Below are 21,142 nucleotides of genomic sequence, written 5' to 3'. Positions count from 1 at the left end.
GCCCGCCGCTGGGGTGACGCAGTGGTCTGGGCAGCCCGCCCGGCCGCCGGCCCGCAGCCCCCGCCGGCTTTCCCAGCAGCAGGGGGCGCGGGGTGGGGGCCCCGGCGGGCGCGGGGGCAGGAGCGCCCGCAAGCAGCCGCCTCCCCCCAAGCCGCCCGCCAGCGCGGACTGCGGCCCCCGGAGCCCGAGATCGGGGGACTGTGTTCTCCGGCCCGCGACCCCCGACTCGCCAGCAGGGCGGCCGGCGGGAAGAGAAAAGGAAAGGGCGGCCTCGGGGCCGCGGAGCGCGGGCACCTCCCGCACGTGCTCCTGGAACCGGGAAGCGAGGGTCTCAGGGAAGCTCCGGCGCGCCCGCCCTCGGGGCGCGCTAGCCAAGCCCCGACGCCCGCCGCTCCTCTCCCCCGAGGGCCGGATCCCCCCCGCTCCGGACGCACGCCCTGTGCGTGCACCCGCAACCTCGGCTGACCTCATCGCCCAGCAATGCCGGGTCGGGGCTTGGGGACAGGACCCTGACAGCACGCGGCGGGCAGAGCGGTCGTCGGACCCTCGCCGCAGCCCCGGGAGCGAGTCGCCAGCGCGGGCCTCCCGCATCCCGGGGGCGCGCCCCCCGCCCTCTCCCTGCTCACCTTTAGCGGGCCGGTGCGGTACACTCCTGGCAGGGGCGGCGGGCCGAGTGGCGCGCCCGGCCCGGGCTGGGGGGTTTTCAGCGGCTCCCGCCTCGGACGGGGCGGACCCGGGGCGGGGCGAGCGCCCAGAGGCTTTAAAGGCGCCACAGCGCGGGAGCCGAGGGCAGAGCTTCGGGGAGGGGGCGGTGGGTGGGAACCTGGGCGAGGATCTGGGGAGTCCGGGTCTACGCGGGCCACAGCAGTGGTCGCCTCCCGTGAGAACCTCGGCCTCCACCCCGGAGCTCTTAACTTATGCCTTGGTGGGAAGCTTTTTGCCTGGAAGTTTAGCTCAAGAGTAGAGGCGTGTTTATGTGGGAAGGAGCGTCTTGATCTAAAAACGGTGGTTAGGTAAACCGAGGCGCAGGAAGACCCTCCCCGCCCCCCAGGTGACTAGGGTGTGACTGGGGCTGCAGGTCAGGACAGTCCCCGCACGTGCTCCTGCTCTCCACCTTCTTCAGGCCTGGGCAGGAACTCACAGTGAGGTCATTCTTTGCCCAGGGCCCAAGGGGTGTGACCAGCTTGGGACCCAGGGTTCAGATCTGACTTCTCTCCCCTCAGTCTCCTCCTCTCTGACCTGGCATCTCTTAATCCTGGAGGAACCAGAAGAGACCTGGGGGCGGGGAGGAGGAGGCTGGCAGTTCTTCCCTGTCTGAGTGGAGGGGAGCATAGTTTAGGGGTTGGAGAAGCGCCCCCTTCAGGCTTCTACTGAGCTGTACGCCCCTTTCCCCGTGGAGTCCCTGCCTACAGCCAACAGTGGGGTTCTTTTGTTTGGTAGAAGCTACTGTTTAGCCTGTTTTCCAAGGACATCAACCACCAGTGTCCTCCCACCGCTCCATCCCCTCTTCCCCAATCTTATATTCCAGCACCAAGTGAGTCCCTGGGAGACCAAGTGTTTTCACTCCTCTGTGCCTTCTGCCTGGGATGCTTTCCCTCCCTTGACCAAGTTCTGACCTGCTGTACTCCATATCCACTGTGTGAACTTTGGACAAATTCCTCAAGCCTCTATGCTTCAGTTCCCCAGTCTATAAAATGGAACTGGGAATTTGACCTACCACAGGGTGGTGAAAATGACCCGTGTAAGGAGCTTAAGGCAGTGCCGGGCACATAATGGGGGCTCAGCTGTTTGCAATTGCTGTTACTCGCGCCCCATGAGGGTCCCCCCCCCCCACAGGTAGCACGGTCCCAGCGCTTGCTATAAGCACTCATTGTGGACTCCTTCCTTTGTGTGGCCACAATATGCAACACATAGCTTTATCACAGAACTTATCACATCACACTGTAACTGTTTCTTTGCCTGCTTCACTGGCTAGAAAGAACTCGCCAAGGGCAAAGGCTGGACTTCGGGAACTTTGTTTTCTCAGCATCTCACTCAGTGGCTGGTCTTTTGGAGCGGACCCCCGACCCACTGCTTTCTGCAAAGGATTTTCCTATCTCCCTCTCAAATTCAAAGGCAGAAGACACACAGAAACATTTTTCAGACTTTCTTTATTCACCTGTAAAAAACCTCACCCACGCCACAAGCACCATCACCATTACCACACACACACACACACACACACACACACACACACAGGGGCAGACCTAGGATCCTTGTTCCAGTCCCCAGGCTCTAGGGGCCCAGCATAGACATCTCATACCCAGCCCACCCCCGCCTGCCATCAGGGGCTATGCCTGGGTACCAAAGGGACGGGGCAGTGTTCCAGGCTGGAGCTGGGTCTTGCTGGGCCCTCCTCTGCATGGGCTGTGCACCTTCACCCAGCTTTCACAGCAGAGTGGCCTGTTCAGGATGGGGAACTGGCTGTCTATAGACGGGTAACCGGGCCCTAGTAGCATCTCGGCGGCGCCGGAAAGCCAGGAATTCCTCCCGGAGGGCAGCGCAGCGGGCTTCAGGGCCCGGAGCATGGGCCGTGTTCGGGAGGCCGCCCTCCTCGGGAGTCTTCACATCTGCAAGGGGAGGGCAGAACAGGAGAGGGAGAGGTCTGAGGGTCACTGGCGCCATGAAGCCCCGCAGGCCCTGCCAATGCAGATGAGCCAAGGGAAAAGGAGCAGCAAGCCTGGGGCATGGGGCCCGACTGGGAACAGACTGGGACGACGTGGACAGCGAGGCCTCTCTGGAGGGCTCTCACACCTAGCTCTGGCTCTGCTTCAGGTCGGGGTCGAGGGCCAGCCAAACCCAGGTGCAGAGTCTCCAGCAATTCCATGTCCCCAGGGAATTCTGAGTCCCACTCATAGTTCTCATCCACAGACGTGTTCCTCCTGTTAAAAGGGACAAATGTACAGTATCAGGTAGAGAAACCGAGGGTGACCAAAAAAGCCCCAACCCAGAGCCCCGAAGCTCAGGTGAGGCTATGTGTTCCCTGAAGATCCCTGGACCTCAGCAAGAGGAGGAGAAAAAGGACCTCTTCTAAAAGGAGACAAGTTCTCCTGGTGCCAGGGTGGGAGCAGAGCCCAGAAGGCACAGGGCATCAAGGAAGGGCCGGGAAGTCTGGGCAGGAACTGGAGCCAGGGCAGGGGTGAGCAGGGACTGTCCTCACCTCTTGCTGACTGTCACCACATGCTCCCTTCGGGGCCACTTCTCAGGGCCACTGGCCCAGCTGCTGGTGTCTCCCGGAGCAGGGCTGAGGTAGCTCCCTCCTGCAGAGGGGGCCGTAGAGGGGGGCCGAAGGAAGGAGGCGCTGCCCCGCCCACTGCTCTGGCTGGTGAGGCTGCCCCGAGGGGCTGCAGGGAGAAGGCTTGGCAGCAGCCGGTCCCTCAGCGTCCAGTCGGCCAGCGCTGTGTACAGGGGCTCTGTGGTGGCCCCGGCCCCAATCACTGCCCCAGGAAGCGCTGCTCTGGGGGACACAGTGTCGGAGTCCAGGGGGTGAAGGAGAGAGGAGGTGGGGCAGGGCCGGGTATCCATGTAATCTGGGGGTGGAGCAGGGGTGGGCTCCTCAAAAGGGGGCCAGTCCCCGTCCACATTCATCTCCCGGAAGAACGGCAGGCTCAGGTACTGGAGCAAGGGTCCTGGGCCAGGCAGAGGACTAGGAGGGGCTGCAGGAGGGGGCCCCACAGGGCTGATGTCTGCAATGCAGAGAGGCTGGGGCATCCCACTGGGGCTGCTGCTGCTGCAGTCATAGGACCTGGCCTGGTGTTGGGCCGGGGTCCGAGGTTCAGCTCGCTCAGAGCCTGACCTTTCTTGGGGGGTCCCCACGTTGGGTGCCATGACAAAGCGGCCATCTGGTCCTCGGCAAATGGGCTCCAGGGGTAAAGGCCCCCGACTAGGTGGAGGATCCGGAGGGGGACTGGGGGGGCCAGCGGGCTCCCCCCAGAGCAGACTCTGGCGCAGGCTGGGGACTGGGGAACCCTGCAGCTTCAGCTTCACCACACTATCAGGGCTGCCGGAGCCTGGAGCCGAGCTGGGGAAGGACAAGAGATCAGGCTCTGTGGCAGGGGGCCAGTCCCCCTCCCAGGAGCCAGCATCAGGCCTTGAGAGGTTTGATGCACAACAGAGCAGAGCTAGGGAGAGTAAGGGAGACAAGGACCCACGTGGTGGAGAGGTGGCGGAAATGCACCGGCAACAGTGGGCTGGGGCCTCTGCACTCCCATCCTCACCTCCTTCTCACTTCTGTCCCGCCCCTCCCAGCCCGCCCCAAGGCCCCGCCACGGAAGCTGAGATAGTGGGCACAGAGGGCAGGCAGAGGGAGGCGGAGGGACTCACTGTGGAGCTGACTTCCCGGGCGGAGAGAAGATAAGAGGCGCATCTGTTCGGGCAGGAGAACCAGAGGTGACACCAGCAAAACTCAGGCCTTCCCGGGCCCCAGGCGTGAGCCTCAACCATGGCCCGCTGGCAACCCCTCCTGCCCCCGGACTGTGCAGGCGGACAGGACGCACCTGGCCCCGCGCGGAGGGGGGTGGGGGTGGGGCCTTCCACCGCCGGGGGCGGGGCTTAGGGGCGGGGCCCTGCCGTGGGCGCGGCCTCAGGGGCCTACCTTGGCGGAGGCGCTTGCGGCGACGGCGGGGAAGCAGACCCCGCCCACCACGCCGGCCAGGACCGGCTGGGGCAGGAGGCCTGGCAGCTGCGTGCGCGAGGGGTAGACCTCCAGGCCTGGGCAAAGGGCCACGAGAGGGGGGTCGGTGGCCACGACAGTGGGCTCGGAGCCCCCGTGCCCAGAGCTCTGCCCTCCCGCTGGGAGCTCACCGGAAGTGGAGACGTTGGCCGTGTTGCTGGGATCGCTGACATAGCTACCCGCGAGGGCCACGAGGCGGAACTCATAGAGAACGTCCTGGGGGTGGGGGTCCAGGAAGGGGGTCAGGGCCTAGCACCACCCCCATTCAGAAACACTGCGGTTGCTAGGTTAGGGTGGGAAGCTGAGGTTTGGAGGCTGGGGCTGGGCCTGGACCGCCGAGGGGAGGAACGTCCCTGTGCCAGCCTCCACACCCACCTTGATGAGTCCTGGCACCAGCAGCTGCATTTCCGTGCCGGCCACGGCCCGGTCCAGCACCTCCCAGCCCTGGGAGCCTTGCCGTCCCTCCAGGACGTAGCCATCCAGCATCTCAGGGACCAGTTCCGGGGGATCCCAATGCAGGAGCACCCCCCGGGGTGTTCTCATTGCCACCAGGCCTCGGGGAGGTGACAGGGGAGGGGGCATCTCAGTCGTCGGAAGCCTGGGGGCAGCTGGTGTGGTGGGAAGTCCTGAAACAGGACAGATAGGCATGATGGAGATAGGGCTTCTAGTGCTCCTTCCCCCGTCCCCTGCCCTTTCCACCACATGCCAACCCCTCTCTCACCACCACCCCGCCCCCATCTCCGTGCCCAGACATTCTCCCAGAGCCCCTAAAGACAAACCTCAATCATGTTCCACAAACCCCTATGGACCCCGAGAAGCTGCCCAGCACCTCTTCTCCCTCCCTCCCAGGTCATCCCACATCCCGGGTTTCCCTAGCAGTCCTTTCCCACCCTGTCAGCTGCTCTGGGGGCTGAGGTCTCGCACCTTCAGGGGCAGACAAGACGATCTCGCTGAAGGGCCCGCTGCCCAGCTTGTTCTGAGCTAGGACGCTGAACTGGTACTGGGTATGGGGCTGCAGCCCTGGCACGAGGAGGTAAGCAGCCCCCACAGGCACTGCCAGGGACACCCAGTCATGGTGGGTTCGGTCAGGACGCTTGGCCCTGGAGGACGTGAGGAAATGGGGGCACCTCATGAACTAGCAGGGCAAGGAAGCTTTGGAGTCCAGAGATCTGACCTGTCCCCTCCCCTCAGCCGTTCGGGGTCTCAGGACCTGGGCCCTGAACAGCTAAGATCCCCTGGAAATAGGGCAGAGTTAGGGCAGGGCTGGGCTGGAGCGGTGGGGGAAAGGGCAGAGGGCCAGATGCAATGGGGGGGGAGGGGAGGAGGGACAGGAATGGCAGGGGCAGGTCACTCACAGTGGGGTATACCAGACACTGAATCTCTGCAGATAGCCGCCATCAAAGCCAGGCTCCCAGGAGACATTGGCACCCTTGGGCAAAGGCACCACGGACACATTGGTGACAACATGGGGGCTGGTGCCTGGGGAGGGGGAATTGAGAGAGGGACGATAGTCAGGGCCCTGAGGGAAGGTGAAGAGCTAAGGGGAGTCCCAGGGCCTCTGACCTTTACCTATCATCCCAGGTGTTCCCCCACCTACCATGGACCTCCAGAAATAATCCCTCCCCCCGTCTCCTCTAGCCCCCAGCCGGCCCTCTAGCCACTAACCCAGCACGTAGACATGTGTGGAGGTGGCCACTCGGGCCACAGTGTTGCTGGCAGTGCACTCCCAGCGCCCATGGGCCTCCTTGGTCAATGGCCGCAGGATGAGGCTACTGTTGCTGTCCACCTGGGCCTGGCCCTGCAGCCCCCGGCCCACCTACGGAACCACTGGTCAGCCCTGAGGACACACGCAGCCACCCCTCACCAAGGGCAGCTCCAGTGTCCTCCCCACCCTGCCCCTGCCGGCCCCCTCCTTCCTATAGAATGACCAGGGGCAGGGAGAGGCAGGGATGTAGTGGGCGTGAACGCAGACAGAGCAGGGTCAGGAGCCTTACCTTGGCCCAAGAGATAGCAGGAGGGGGGTCTCCTTGGGCAGAGCAGGGGATGAGTAGCTCCCGCCCTACTTCTTGGAAGTATTCTTCCTTGGGCCGTTCTAGAAAAGCTGGGGGAGCCTGCAAGCCAGATCTGGCATCGGGAGGGGCCTCTCACCCTGCTATCTAAGGGCCACTCCCCTCTCTCTGGAGCTCCTGGCCCATCCTGTCTCAGGCCCCATCTCCCTACCTGTAGTCTCTGCTTCCTGGAGGGGCTGGAGGGACATGGGGGGCTGCACAAGGACTGGGGGGCTGGGAGGCCTTTCTGGGGATGTATAAACCTCCACAGAACACCCTTTCACCCTCCCCTCTGCTATCCACCCCTTCCCCTCCAGAGAGGCCAAGGTTCATGAGTTGGACCGGCGGGGTATCTTACTTAGGATGTGGGTGCTTCCCGTCCCACCTCCCCAGCACCAGCTCTGCAGAAACCTCTGGGATGGCGTCTGACAACTCCAGCTGTGCCCACCGTGGGAAACAGACTTGGAAGCCCCTCCCCACATGTGACCACCCCACCCCTCGGTCAGCCGGTGTCAGGGCCAGGGCGTATCCTCGGCCACCTGGCTCTGTGCTGCTGGCCCGTCCACAGCCTCACCTTGAGCAGCACACGGGTCACCGGGGAGGGCCCTGCGGTACCGAGACTGTTGTAGGGGGTGCAGGAGTATTCTCCCAGAGCGTCCTCGTTCCCCAGGGCAATGATCAGTGAGCCCTCCGGGCCCTGGGACCAGCCGGGGAGCTGGAGGGAAGAGGAGAGAGGAGATGGCCACTAGTCAAAGCAGCTGGGCAGGGGCGGGAGAGGGAGGGGAAAGCAGCCTCCCTGCAGAGGACTCCTCCGCCAGGCCTGACCTCTCTCTCAACTCCAGTCCCTCCCTTCTCTTTCCGGTGGCGCCCCCTGGAGCCAAGCCCTGGTAGGGGGCTCCCTGCCTGCCCGGGTGTCCCCCACTTGTCTTCCCAGCACTCCACGATGAGAGTCTGCATCTTCCACCCCAAATCCCTTCCTTTCCCTGGCTTCTCTATTTCTGTGTTAAGGGCCCCACCGTCCCCCCTAACCCCAGACTCCTCACTCCCCCATCCAAATGCTCACCAGCTCTGTCCTCTGGGAAGGCTTTGTCTAGGCGTGACGCCTGTCCACCCCCATGACCTCCTCACCTCTCCCCTGGATCATCTCAACAGCCTCTGAACCCCTCTCCCTTTGTCCACTCTGTCCTCCATTCCCTGACAGACTCAACTCCTACCCAGAGCTCCCAAGCTATCACACCCTTGCTTGGACAACTTCACTGGCTCCAACTGCCTGCAGACTTTTTTCTTTGTAACATTCAACAAAAATGTACTGAGCCCTGTTGCGGAAGCCCCGGGGGCACTGGGATTCAAAGACACAGTGGTAGCCCACAAGGAATGTGTCCTCCTTGCAGACAAAGATCACCTGGGAACGATGTCATAGTCACTTGGCATCCACAGTTCTTCATTTTGGCCCCAACCTGTCCCTCGAGCTTTCTCTGTAGCATCAGGTCCCCGCAGGCACTGCGACTCCCCCCAACCTCGAGGATTCATCATGCCCTACACACTGCACTGCTCCCTGCCTCGGGGCCCTGGTGTCCCCTTGGAACGTCTGTGCACCCCGCAAGGCCCATCACCAAAGTCGCAGAAGTTGCTGCTGATCTGTCCTCAACCAGCCCTGGCCTTCCAGCACAGCGTCTGTGCTGCCACCCTACCCCCTCTGGGCTGTGCCCTCCTTAAGGACGGATGCTGTGCTCTTGCTCCCCAAACACCCCACACAGCCCCGGCGAGGAAGTGTATCCCCAGTCGCCGACTTGGATTCAACGGAGCTAACTCCAGCCCAGCTGTCCCGACTAGGAGAACACCAAGCTAAGCCCCTCCTTCCCCCTGCCTGAGGCCCCTACCTTATCCAGCTGTAGGGCCTGCCCATCCTTGGTCCAGCTGACAAAGAGCAGTGGGGGGTTGGCACGGACCGGGCACCGGATCACCCCCCGCATGCCTACAGGCAGGGGCGTCTCAGGAGGCATTGTTGTCACCTGGGCTGGGTCTGGGTGGGGGGGGAGCAGTGGCAGGTTGGAGGGCAGGAGCTCGGCCTGGCCCAGGGGAGGGGAGCAGGCCAGGGAGGGAGCAGGGTCAGGCTTACAGAGCACAGTGAGGTAGGCAGAGGCCGAGGGCGGGCGCAGGAGGCCGTTGCTGGGCACGCAGGTGTAGCGGCCCGCGTCATCGGGCTGGGTGGCCTGCAGCCGAAGGCTTCCGTCCACCAGGATCCGCACTCGGGGCTGCAGGCGGCTGCAAAATGGCACATGTGGGCCGGGCTCCAGGCTTGCTCCTCAAAGTCTGCTACCAGTCCCCTACCCACCCCCGGGGCCTCACCTAATGTGGAATACATTGGTGCTGTCCTGGAACCAGCTATAGGTGAGGTTAGTGGGGTACGCCTCAGCCCGGCAAGCCAAGGAAACATCCTGGGAGGCATTGACCGTGCTGTTCTTGGGGGGCACCACAATGACTGGGGGACCTGCGGGGGAGCACAAGGGGAGAGAGGGGCCTCAGGCCACAGTCCTCCCAGAACCCTGAGGTCACTTCTGTAGTTCTTCCCGATCTGCCCTCTGGAATACAGAGGGCAGTTACAGGGCCTCGGGAAACTGAAACGGGCCCTAACCCTGTACATGAAAAAAGTTCCCTCTCTCCCCCAGACCAGGTCCCCTGCCCTCCAGGAACACCACCATCCACCCAGTTTCTCCTGCCTAGAAGCTGTGTCTGCGTGCACGCATGTATGAGTGTGTATGCATGTGCGTGTGGGGGGGAGAGGGAATCGGTTTTATTCTCTGCTCATTTACCTTTTACGTCCCTCATCTGTCCCATCTAAAGTCACCTCTGCATGTCCTACCCTACTGCAAATACCCAATACCTTACCCCAAGATACTACAGCAATCCCTGATCCCAGCTCCCCCATCTCTGCCGCTCCGCGGCCATTCATGCAGAAATGCCCCCTTAGGCCACGGAACGCTTCCGCTCAAGAACTCACAACAGCTCCTGGTTCCTACCACATGAAGCTCAAACTTCTTGCTCTAGACTCGTGGGCCCTCATGATCCAAGAGCTCCCGGCCTGCCCAACCGTTACAGACTCTTCAGGTCAGTATGGGCAGCCGGCTCTGCCCCGTGCCAGCCTTGTTCCCACTGCCCTGACTTTGCTCTCTGAACTCCATTGGGAACGCTCTTCCCGCAGCCTGGCCAGGCCACACAGTCTCTCCCACCTGCTGTTCCACTGTCCTCGCCCCTCCCTGGGCTCTGCTGCGCCAGGAGTCAGTCATAAGAGGTAACGATACAGGCTGGCGTCGAGACCACCACTGGTACGCCGGGCCCTCCGCTAAGCACCTTACCACACCATCTCTTTTAATCCTCAGGGGCCTTCTGTGGGAGGAATTACTGTCTCCCTTTCCCAGATGAAGAAATGAAGGCTCAGAGGCAGAGAAGAGCGGAGAGGTGCCCAAGGTTAGCAGGGTAGGCAAGACTCATGGGGACCTTCCCGCCGCCCGGACGAGGCCCACCCGCAGTACCAAGGACAGCGTCACTTGGCTCGCTCCCCTGACTTCTCTGCGGAGCACGCTGTCTGCAGGCACAGTCCAGGCCCTGCTTCCCAGCTTTCCTCAGAAGGACTTGGACAGGAATTACTAAGTGCTGATCACTGTGCTCGGTTAAATTCTGTAATAGTCCTAAAATGCAGATATGAACCTCCTTGTCAGACGAGGAAATGGTGGATCGGGGGTCACGCTGCACACTGCTGGGCACTACATGTTTACTTGTCCATTCACGGATCCTTTTAAAATACAGCGCTGGTTTTGTAGCACCAGCCTACACTGGGAGCCCCCCCCCTCCACACACCTGTTCCCGCTCCTGATGTGTGCACCCCCAGCCACAGGTCACGGCCCCTCCTTTGGGGGCCCGGTTCCCGGCCCTCCCCCCAGACAGCACCTAGCACCAGCAGCTGGGTGGCGTGGGAGGCGCTGCCCTCGGTGCTGGAGGCCTGGCAGGTGTAGACTCCGGAGCTGCCTCGCTCCACCTGCCGGATCCACAGCGTCCCATTCTGCACCTGGGGTAGGAGGGGATGAGGAAGGTACCCTGTGCCTCCCCTTCCCTCTGGCCGGCCTCAGACCCTGCACTCCCGAGGCTGGCCGGCAGAGGGAGGCAGCACGCCAGGCTCAGGAAGCCAAGGCAAAGCCCCTCCTCTGGCCAGTCTCCCAGCGTGGCCTTTGCCCCCATCCTCCAGCCCCCCTCCCAGGCCTCCACCTGCCCCTCACACTCTATCGGGCACCCCCTACCCAGCCCCAGGGCTCACTTGCACCTGACCCTGGCCCTGGCCAAGGTCCTCTCCTCTGAGCTTCCAAGTCACATGAGGCTGCGGGCTGCCCCGGGCCACACAACGCAGGGTCACAGCCTCCAGTTCCCGAACTTCCAGCACCTGGGGAGGTGTCTCCAGGAATTGAGGGGGCGCTGCAGAGAGAGGCATCGGGGGGTGCCAGATATCAGTCCAAAGAGCAGTGTCCAAGGGCCAGGGAGGCAGGTCAGGGCTGTAGCCCTCAGCCCACCAGCCCGGGGCCACCCCACCTGCTGCACTCAGGGCCAAGGGAGGAAGGCACCAGCCCATCCCCGCACTGGCCTGTAGAGCTGGCAACGGGGGCTCGACACGGGCTGGGAGCTGGGGGAGAGCCAGTGGCCTCGGGCAGTGCTCTGGGAGTCAGGAGGCCCGGGTTCTAGACTCTGCTTTGCCCCTACTCAGTGGCATGATCCAGCCTCCGCAATGCAGTGGGAATGATTAGGACCTTCCTTCCTTCTTAGGGCTGAGAAAATTCATGAGGTACTGGGTTAAAAGGTGTTTTGAAAACCAACATGCTGTATATAGAGATGAGCTATGTTTTGCTCAGGGCCCACCAGCCCTGTCCCATTCTCCTCTCTGGGCCAGAGAGGCAGGAACAGGGAAGACGGGAAGAGGGGGGTCCAACGGAGCCTAGCAGGCACTTGGGACTTAGACTGAAGAACTGGAAGGGCCGAGGTGGGGGTGGGAGGGGTAAGATGCAGACAATGAGCCAGCAACAAGGGGTGTCAGCAAAGATGGGGCACTGGAACGGCCCCCCTGCCCCCTAGCCATAGGTCCCCATCATGCTGCCCCCCTCCCTTCACCACCACCTGCTCCCAGCTTCGTACAATGGACTGTGAGGTGCACCCAGGAGCCGTTAGCAGAGTCGTCCTCAGGGCTGTGCTGGTCCAGGAAGAGCACTCGGCACTCATACCAGCCCTGGTCTTCTGCTCGGAGCCCCTCAATCTGGAGAGATGCCCCCTTCTGCAGCCGGACTCGCCCTGGGAGAGGAGCCCCAAACCCCTGGTCACACTGGTTATTCTCAGAGCTCAAGAACAGGCCCAGTCTCCTCCAGTTACCCTGATAAAGGTAACCCAGTTACCCCTCTCTCCCTCTGCCTGGCCCGGAGAGACACAGGTGGGGTGGGGTCACTGAGGGCAGATCCCTTCATTCCGCCCCAGATCACCCCTGCCTTTCAGCAGCTGGGACCCAGTTTAGACAGAGAGAGACCCAGAGCAGCAGCAGGTGGACCGCAGGGGACTTCAAGGGCTGTTGGGGGAGGGCGGGCTTAAGAGCCACACTTAGTCTCACAGTGGTTTTTACAGGACCTGCCCCCCACTCCAGGACTCTTTACAGGGGCAAGGTCTGGCTCCCAGAGTACTCCTCCTGCCAGAGGACTGTCCCTGGAAACCTCAGCAGCATTTGGGGCCCGAGCAGGGACCCAGACCTCGCCTCCTAAAGCCCCTAATCCCTCAGGGCTATTATCAACGGCCTAAGCGCCTTAGAGTGGCCAGAGTCCAGCCCAGCCAGGCAGCAAGGTCAGCAGCCTCCTCACCCCATCCCCTCACGCCCCAGGGCACCCAGGCCCCGGCCGGCTGGCCACGGGGAGCTCCACAAAGCCACACAGCCACAGCACGGGCAGACGCACGTGTCCATCCTCAGTCAGCATCCGGCACGCCACCAGGCTCAGACGGAGGCCTCCCTCCATATCCCCACGCACCCTCCCCGCACAGCTTCAGGTGTCCCTGGCAGGGCAGCCTAGCGACAGAGACCCGCACTTGGGAGCCAGAGAGACTCCCTTGGACAAGTAAGCCAACTTCGGTTTCATCTGTAAAAGAGGGAAGACGAATCTGGCCAGGGGGGAGCGCAGGGAACACGGGGCCTCAGCAGGCGCTCACATACTGTTGGACAAACAAACGAGCACAAGATTTGAAATCAGAAGCCGGACTCGAGCTCGACCCTGCCCCTTGCCTGGTAACCCATCCTTTCCTTTGCCCCCAGCAATGGCCAGCCCCACCATGCACCAAGCCGCCCTACCAGACACCGGGGACCGTCTAAACTCCTGTCTGTTACCTCCCACACCCACGTGCTCGGCAAATCTTCGAAATTCTGCCTCCTCGATACCTGTTGCTTCTCCAGCATCCTCACCTATGGTGGTCTCGTAGCATCTCTCCCCTGAGTTACTCCACAGCCCACCAGGTCGTCTCCCTGCCTTGAGCCCACCTCCCGTTACCTGCATCAGCCCACCACACCTTGACCTCTGCTGCGGACGGACGAGATTTTCTAAATCTTTGGGGTTACACTAAACCACCGCCGCTCTAAGACAAGTCCCTTCCGTGTGCCCGCACCAACCGACTGGACAGTGCCCTCATCGGCCCTTCCTAATACTAGAAATTCTAGTGCCCAGACGCTCTGCGTCTGGTTCTCTTCTACCTCCAGGTAGAATCTTTCCAAAATATAATTGAAGCCAGTGGTGCCCCTAGTGCGGTCAGGGAAGAGGAGGGGAATGGTCACATTCAGGCTGGCCTGGCGATCTCAGGCCAGGGACTTTTTTCTTCCAAGGATGAGGTCCGGGGGTGTGGACTCTCCAGGATGGGTGGGGACCTGCTTCCTGGGCTACGTGTTGAAATCCCCACCCAGGAGATAAGCCTAGACTTTGCAGGTCAATATTTAACATAATCACACCCCTCCGCCCCGCCCCGGGATTCCTCCATCACCCCAATCTGTCCGGCCACAGAGCCCTGAAGACACCAGCATGCGACCTCTCCCAAGTGCCACAGGGTAGCAACTTCTCACGATGGTGACCCTTCAAGTTCTACAAGGAAGGGAGAAGACAAAGGGTGACTGAGCCCTGACCCTGGACCATGGGCTATTAGGTACCCTATTTAATCCTCCCAAGATATCACTTAGAGGAAAGGACCTGCAGGGCCAGAGCCTGACGGGCTCCAGACCTCCCACACTCAGGGGTGTGTAAAGGGAGCAGGAGACACAGTCTCTGCTCTCAAGCTCTCGGAAGGCAGAGAACCCACACGCACGTACAAGTTCACATACACACAGTTCAAGAAACCATGCTTGCCGTGTCCAGATATTCCAAGGACCGCCAAGCGAGAGGAATACTGAGAACTTCCAGGGACCACCAGAAGGGTAGCAAGGGGAGATGACTGGAGAGAGCTGGAGTTCTGAACAGAGGGGGAGAACTGCTTTGAACCACACACCTCAGGACAGAGAGAAAACCTGTGGCTTTCTGCCACGCGGGCTACCTTCAAACTACCAAGAAAGACAGCACGAAAGCCGAAGACCAAAGCTGGCGCGTGGATTACAAGAGCAGGTCTGAAAGCCACCCGGGAGCTGGTGTGGCGTAAGCCAAGGCCGCCATCCCCCTGGGCACCAGGGCCACGAAGGCACCCCGCGCCGGCTCTGTGCTGGGTGCCTGACAGTCGCTACCTGCATCCCGGATGCCGTCCCAGCCCGTTCCTTTACTCCTCTGTGCCAGTCTGTGAATCCAACAGATGGATTCTGGAGTCCTCAAAGATGGGGCGCTTTGGTCTCTGGCGCGGTCCCTCCCACATTCTAGGCCACCCGCCTCACACACAGTCCCGGACCATCTCTCCTTCACTTGCCCAGAGGGCTTATGACAGGCCAGCATTGTCCTTAGCAACCTCCACCTCCTGTTGCCTAGCAACTGCAGTTCCGAGTCCCCTACACAAAGGCTGAGAGGCCCCTTCCACGCTGGGAGGCAGTAAGAGAGTTAATGGGCCCGGGGGGCCTCCCCCCAGGGCCCTGACTCCCCAGACTAGCGCAGGCCAGACCAGGAGCTCCAGACTGGGGGCAGGGGTGGACACAAAGGGCAGGGTAGGAAGAGCCCCAGGGGTGACGGCTCACAGCCCTTGCAGCTCCAAGGAGCAACAGAGAGAAAGGAAACCCACGGGTCACGAAGTTGCCAGGGGTCACTGGGTGCAGTGGCTTGTCTGCCTGAGAGGACAGTTTTACATCCCCCAGAAAAAGCCCTCTCCCTCCGCTGCCCCACCTGTATCTGCCCTGGCCTCACTCAAGGAACATTCTGTGGCGGCCCAGCCTCAGACCCAGGGCGCAAACCCCTCCCGACCAGCAGGCAGAGGCAGGGAGGGAGGCTGGTGGGCACAGCCGTTTTTCCCCCACCGTCCTATTTGGGGCCTGCTTTCATCAGCTCTCACAGGGCCTGTGTAGACACATACGTTCCCACCAGGCTGTTTGCCAACAACTGCCCCCAGTTTGAAAATAAACTCTTCCTTCAGCAACACCTGCCTGAGCTCAGCCTGCCCCTCAGCCAATCCTAGGGCTGCTCTCAGGAATCAAACTCAAGAGGGAAAAGGTGGGGGTCTCCTCCCCCACCAACGTCCCCCAGGTGGCCTTTCCCGGTCTGGTCTCCGGTCTGGTCTCCGTCAGAAAAGGAGGCAGGAAGACTTGCTCAGGAGCCCCAGCCCCTACCTCCGGGCCCTCCCACACGCTGCCCTCTGAGGCCTGCAGTAAACCGCTCAGATTAGGGGTCCGCTCAGATTAGGGGTCCGTCTGGGATCAGGAGGAAGCCAAGCCCTCTGAGGGAGCCAGCGGGGGCAGAAGGTGGCCCCTGGGAGGCCTATACACTAGTTTAAATCCGGACAGGAGCCACCTGAGGGAGGGACCCAGCCTGGCCCCATCCGTTCCCTGATCTTTAGGGAACCTGGCCCTTGCCGGCCGGCCCCCCACGCGCATGCTCTTCTGTACTCAGCCCAGACTGAGCCCCCAGTGCAGAAGCAGAGGGTCACGGGTCCTCCCACCCTGCTGCCCATCAGCCCACTGCCCAGAGGCCCAGAACCTCCTAACTGGCATTTGAGACAATGGGGGAGGGGAAGGCAGAGCCGTAAAGAAGAGGTCTTGCCCTCCACCCCCCCAGCTCACCTTCGTTGGTNGGTCACATTCAGGCTGGCCTGGCGATCTCAGGCCAGGGACTTTTTTCTTCCAAGGATGAGGTCCGGGGGTGTGGACTCTCCAGGATGGGTGGGGACCTGCTTCCTGGGCTACGTGTTGAAATCCCCACCCAGGAGATAAGCCTAGACTTTGCAGGTCAATATTTAACATAATCACACCCCTCCGCCCCGCCCCGGGATTCCTCCATCACCCCAATCTGTCCGGCCACAGAGCCCTGCAGACACCAGCATGCGACCTCTCCCAAGTGCCACAGGGTAGCAACCTCTCACGATGGTGAACCTTCAAGTTCTACAAGGAAGGGAGAAGACAAAGGGTGACTGAGCCCTGACCCTGGACCATGGGCTATTAGGTACCCTATTTAATCCTCCCAAGATATCACTTAGAGGAAAGGACCTGCAGGGCCAGAGCCTGACGGGCTCCAGACCTCCCACACTCAGGGGTGTGTAAAGGGAGCAGGAGACACAGTCTCTGCTCTCAAGCTCTCGGAAGGCAGAGAACCCACACGCACGTACAAGTTCACATACACACAGTTCAAGAAACCGTGCTTGCCGTGTCCAGATATTCCAAGGACCGCCAAGCGAGAGGAATACTGAGGACTTCCAGGGACCACCAGAAGGGTAGCAAGGGGAGATGACTGGAGAGAGCTGGCGTTCTGAACAGAGGGGGAGAACTGCTTTGAACCACACACCTCAGGACAGAGAGAAAACCTGTGGCTTTCTGCCACGCGGGCTACCTTCAAACTACCAAGAAAGACAGCACGAAAGCCGAAGACCAAAGCTGGCGCGTGGATTACAAGAGCAGGTCTGAAAGCCACCCGGGAGCTGGTGTGGCGTAAGCCAAGGCCGCCATCCCCCTGGGCACCAGGGCCACGAAGGCACCCCGCGCCGGCTCTGTGCTGGGTGCCTGACAGTCGCTACCTGCATCCCGGATGCCGTCCCAGCCCGTTCCTTTACTCCTCTGTGCCAGTCTGTGAATCCGCCAGATGGATTCTGGAGTCCTCAAAGATGGGGCGCTTTGGTCTCTGGCGCGGTCCCTCCCACATTCTAGGCCACCCGCCTCACACACAGTCCCGGACCATCTCTCCTTCACTTGCCCAGAGGGCTTATGACAGGCCAGCATTGTCCTTAGCAACCTCCACCTCCTGTTGCCTAGCAACTGCAGTTCCGAGTCCCCTACACAAAGGCTGAGAGGCCCCTTCCACGCTGGGAGGCAGTAAGAGAGTTAATGGGCCCGGGGGGCCTCCCCCCAGGGCCCTGACTCCCCAGACTAGCGCAGGCCAGACCAGGAGCTCCAGACTGGGGGCAGGGGTGGACACAAAGGGCAGGGTAGGAAGAGCCCCAGGGGTGACGGCTCACAGCCCTTGCAGCTCCAAGGAGCAACAGAGAGAAAGGAAACCCACGGGTCACGAAGTTGCCAGGGGTCACTGGGTGTAGTGGCTTGTCTGCCTGAGAGGACAGTTTTACATCCCCCAGAAAAAGCCCTCTCCCTCCGCTGCCCCACCTGTATCTGCCCTGGCCTCACTCAAGGAACATTCTGTGGCGGCCCAGCCTCAGACCCAGGGCGCAAACCCCTCCCGACCAGCAGGCAGAGGCAGGGAGGGAGGCTGGTGGGCAAAGCCGTTTTTCCCCCACCGTCCTATTTGGGGCCTGCTTTCATCAGCTCTCACAGGGCCTGTGTAGACACATACGCTCCCACCAGGCTGTTTGCCAACAACTGCCCCCAGTTTGAAAATAAACTCTTCCTTCAGCAATACCTGCCTGAGCTCAGCCTGCCCCTCAGCCAATCCTAGGGCTGCTCTCAGGATTCAAACTCAAGAGGGAAAAGGTGGGGGTCTCCTCCCCCACCAACGTCCCCCAGGTGGCCTTTCCCGGTCTGGGTCTGGTCTCCGGTCTGGTCTCCATCAGAAAAGGAGGCAGGAAGACTTGCTCAGGAGCCCCAGCCCCCACCTCGGGCCCTCCCACATGCTGCCCTCTGAGGCCTGCAGTAAACCGCTCAGATTAGGGGTCCGCTCAGATTAGGGGTCCGTCTGGGATCAGGAGGAAGCCAAGCCCTCTGAGGGAGCCAGCGGGGGCAGAAGGTGGCCCCTGGGAGGCCTATACACTAGTTTAAATCCGGACAGGAGCCACCTGAGGGAGGGACCCAGCCTGGCCCCATCCGTTCCCTGATCTTTAGGGAACCTGGCCCTTGCCAGCCGGCCCCCCACGCGCATGCTCTTCTGTACTCAGCCCAGACTGAGCCCCCAGTGCAGAAGCAGAGGGTCACAGGTCCTCCCACCCTGCTGCCCATGCCCACTGCCCAGAGGCCCAGAACCTCCTAACTGGCATTTGAGACAATGGGGGAGGGGAAGGCAGAGCCGTAAAGAAGAGGTCTTGCCCTCCACCCCCCCAGCTCACCTTCGTTGGTGTTGGAACACCTCCCAACCTCCCACCTGAGGACAAGTCTTACCCGCGTAATCAGGGTCGATGCGGGGAGAGTAGAGGCCAAACTGGATGAAGATGGGAAGCAGGAATCCAAAGCGCAGCCACTCGATGACATGCAGGGGGGGCCGGCCAGCCGGGGGCAGCAGGTCACAGCCCAGCACCGCACTCTCGCCAGCCCGGCCCACCACTGACACCACCTCAGGCTTCCCTCGACCTGCGCGGAGGGGCCGACAGCAGGGGCCCCAGTGAGGGCTGGGAGACGATGTTCCTCAGTAGTTCTGACGGCTCCCCAGGACTTTGTGAGGTGGGGTGATTGAGAGAATCCTCAACTTCTCCCGAACCAGCCCTACCCCCCGTGACCCTCCCCAGGGAACGCCCCCCACTCCAAGGCCCGAGGGTTGCTCCTGAGCCCAGGGAGTCCAGCTCACCGTCAGCCCCCCGGCTGATGACCAGGCTGAGAATGGCCACACCGAGGCACCGCACCATAGCCCAGCTGCCTGCTCGCCCGGCCCCTCCTACCCACGGGGGCCCAGATGGAGGGGCCCAGGGTGTCCACAGCCCAGCAAGCCCCACAGAGCCTTCTGATCGGGTGGCAGGGTTCAGCTCTCACTCTTCTGGCTGATTAGGGCTTGGGGCACATCACACCCGAGGAAGCCGCTCCCCGTAGCACCGCCAGATCTAAACGCAAAATACAGGGCAACATACAGAACTGGCCTCCACTCAGGACCAAAGAAACCCCACAGTTAGAGAAAGGCCAGGATGAGAGCAAAGGAAGAGAGAGGAGAGCAGATAAGTAGGGAAGGGGCGCAGAGACCAGAGATCCTGCCACCCTGGGGAATAACGGCCCCCCAGGGCCGGGGTGGAGGCACTGGAAGAGCCAGGGAGCACTGGGTGGGGAGACCTGACAGGTGAGGACATGGGGAGGGTGGGGCAGAGGAGTAGGAAGGTTTTAAGAAAGGCAGAAGAACTCCAGGGAAACCCGGGGTTCTGTAAGTGCTCAGAAAGCTGAGCTGGGAGGGAACTGGGGTTCCAATCCACTTGGAAAAAGATGTGTCAGGAAAATGGGAGATGGAGAGGCCCCATGGCTCAGCCTCCTCTCCGTTCTCCTTCCTTAGTCCTGATGCTAAGAACAAGACTGCAAGGTAGAACCGCACTACGGCCTCCACCCCACCGTGCCAGGTAAGGACCCCCAGGATCTCAGACAGCTTTGCTCAGGGACACAGAGCCAGTGAAGGGCAAAACCTGGATCAGAACCCCACAAAGAGGCCCCAAGGGAACCCACACGCACAATTCCTTGCCTATTTCCCCAGCCTCTGTGAACCCTGGAAGCCGGAGACCTTGCATCTCTTTCTCCATTCAGCCTCCCAACACAGCGGCAGTGAGTGAGTCAGGCACTGGGAGGGGAGGGACATCCTCACCCACCTGCTGGAAAGCACCCCCCACCCCACCCCGCAGCATTGTCCAGGTCTGGGCAGGTCCCGGGACAGGCAGCTGGCACCACTTTCCTTTCATGAGGCTGCCAGGCAGCCCTCCCTCTGCCAGACACCATGACCCAGGAGCCTCACCCCAGTGCTTTCCATTCACTGTCCTCCAGTGTCCTCGGGTCCAGGGTTTGCCAGACTTTCCCTTCCCTAACCCTAGAGGCAAGATCCAGGAGAAGCCAAAAAGTCTGCGAGTCCCTAGGGTGTACAGAGTGAGGCCTGGGGTAGGAACTCTGGCTGGCCCCCGCCCCGGAGCATCTAGGATAGTCAGAGCGGGCAGGGGGCAGGGGTGTGGCTGCCTGGGGCCTGCCAAACCCACGCGGACTCTGCTCTGTGGCCTCCACCCCACTCCTGGCCTCACAGTTTTGGACTGGCTGTAAAACATCCTCTGTGTCCCTCAACCTGACCCCGGGCTTCTATTTAGTGGCCCCGGGGTATGAACTCACAACCTACCAGCAAACATTCCCCTTGCTTCCCCCTACCCCCAGCGAGCTCTTCCATTCTTCCCTGACAGATCATTTTCCAAGTGGATAGGAGCCCCAGTTCCCTCCCGAGTTTCCCCAGAATTCCTCTGCTTTTCCTACATCTTCCTACACCTCCGCCCCCACCATGTCCTCACCTGTCTGGTCTCCCCACCAAGTGCTCCGATTCCAGCTATCCCTACTTCTCACAGTCCCCCCCAAATTCCCATTTCCCACCCCTGATCTCCAACTGCACCAGGTCCTCCGCGCTTCAAGGAACTCCCTTCCTGTCTCCTCCCGAATCCCCACCCACCCACTTCTTCCATCCTCTCCCATGGAATCTCCCTCCCAAAATTCTCCGGCCTCAGCCCACAATACTCTTCTGATACCCCACCCCCAATTCCCTGCTCCTTCGCCTGCTCCGGACCCCTGAACTCTACCTTTCGGAACCCCCCAGGACCCACCCCCCTGCACAGACACGCGCGCGCACACACACACACACACAAGCACGCGTTACCTCCAGACGCCTCCGGGTCTCGGGGAACCCCCCACACACCCGCCCACCAAAAATCCCACTTCAGTCCCCAGAACTCTAGTTCTGCTGCCCAAAGAATCCCACGGTACCGCCAAGCCTGCTTGCTCCGCGCCCCCAGACTCCCGAGCCCCAAAAAAAAAAAAAAAAAAAAAAAAAAAAAAAAAAAAAAAAAAAAAAAAAAAAAAAAAAAAAAAAAAAAAAAAAAAAAA

The 21,142-nt window shown here is 61.3% G+C and overlaps 2 protein-coding genes across 2 annotated transcripts in view; both read right to left on the bottom strand.

Moving 5' to 3' along the window:
- Nucleotides 1–783, bottom strand: part of TAGLN2 (transgelin 2) — an 8,251-nt gene extending 7,468 nt beyond the window's left edge. The window contains exon 1 of the mRNA XM_034667304.1: nt 627–783. The gene's annotated coding sequence lies outside the window, so the exon portion shown is untranslated. The remainder of the gene's footprint in view (nt 1–626) is intronic.
- Nucleotides 784–2,427: 1,644 nt separating this feature from the next.
- On the bottom strand, nt 2,428–21,057 carry IGSF9 (immunoglobulin superfamily member 9). Its single transcript, XM_034667302.1, is given in 22 exon segments — nt 2,428–2,609; nt 2,794–2,921; nt 3,200–4,060; nt 4,363–4,405; nt 4,634–4,663; nt 4,666–4,749; nt 4,843–4,927; nt 5,087–5,337; nt 5,636–5,811; nt 6,067–6,190; nt 6,377–6,527; nt 6,706–6,822; nt 7,334–7,474; nt 8,640–8,782; nt 8,879–9,024; nt 9,109–9,250; nt 10,708–10,825; nt 11,072–11,226; nt 11,938–12,090; nt 18,482–18,670; nt 18,885–19,134; nt 20,916–21,057. Coding segments are annotated over 21 exon segments (3,477 nt in total). The 5' UTR covers nt 18,943–19,134; nt 20,916–21,057.
- Nucleotides 21,058–21,142: the final 85 nt, after the last annotated feature.

This window comes from Ailuropoda melanoleuca, chromosome 8 (assembly GCF_002007445.2).
Source record: "Ailuropoda melanoleuca isolate Jingjing chromosome 8, ASM200744v2, whole genome shotgun sequence".
In the NCBI taxonomy this organism is placed as follows: domain Eukaryota; kingdom Metazoa; phylum Chordata; class Mammalia; order Carnivora; family Ursidae; genus Ailuropoda; species Ailuropoda melanoleuca.
This window is presented reverse-complemented; position numbering and strand designations above follow the sequence as displayed.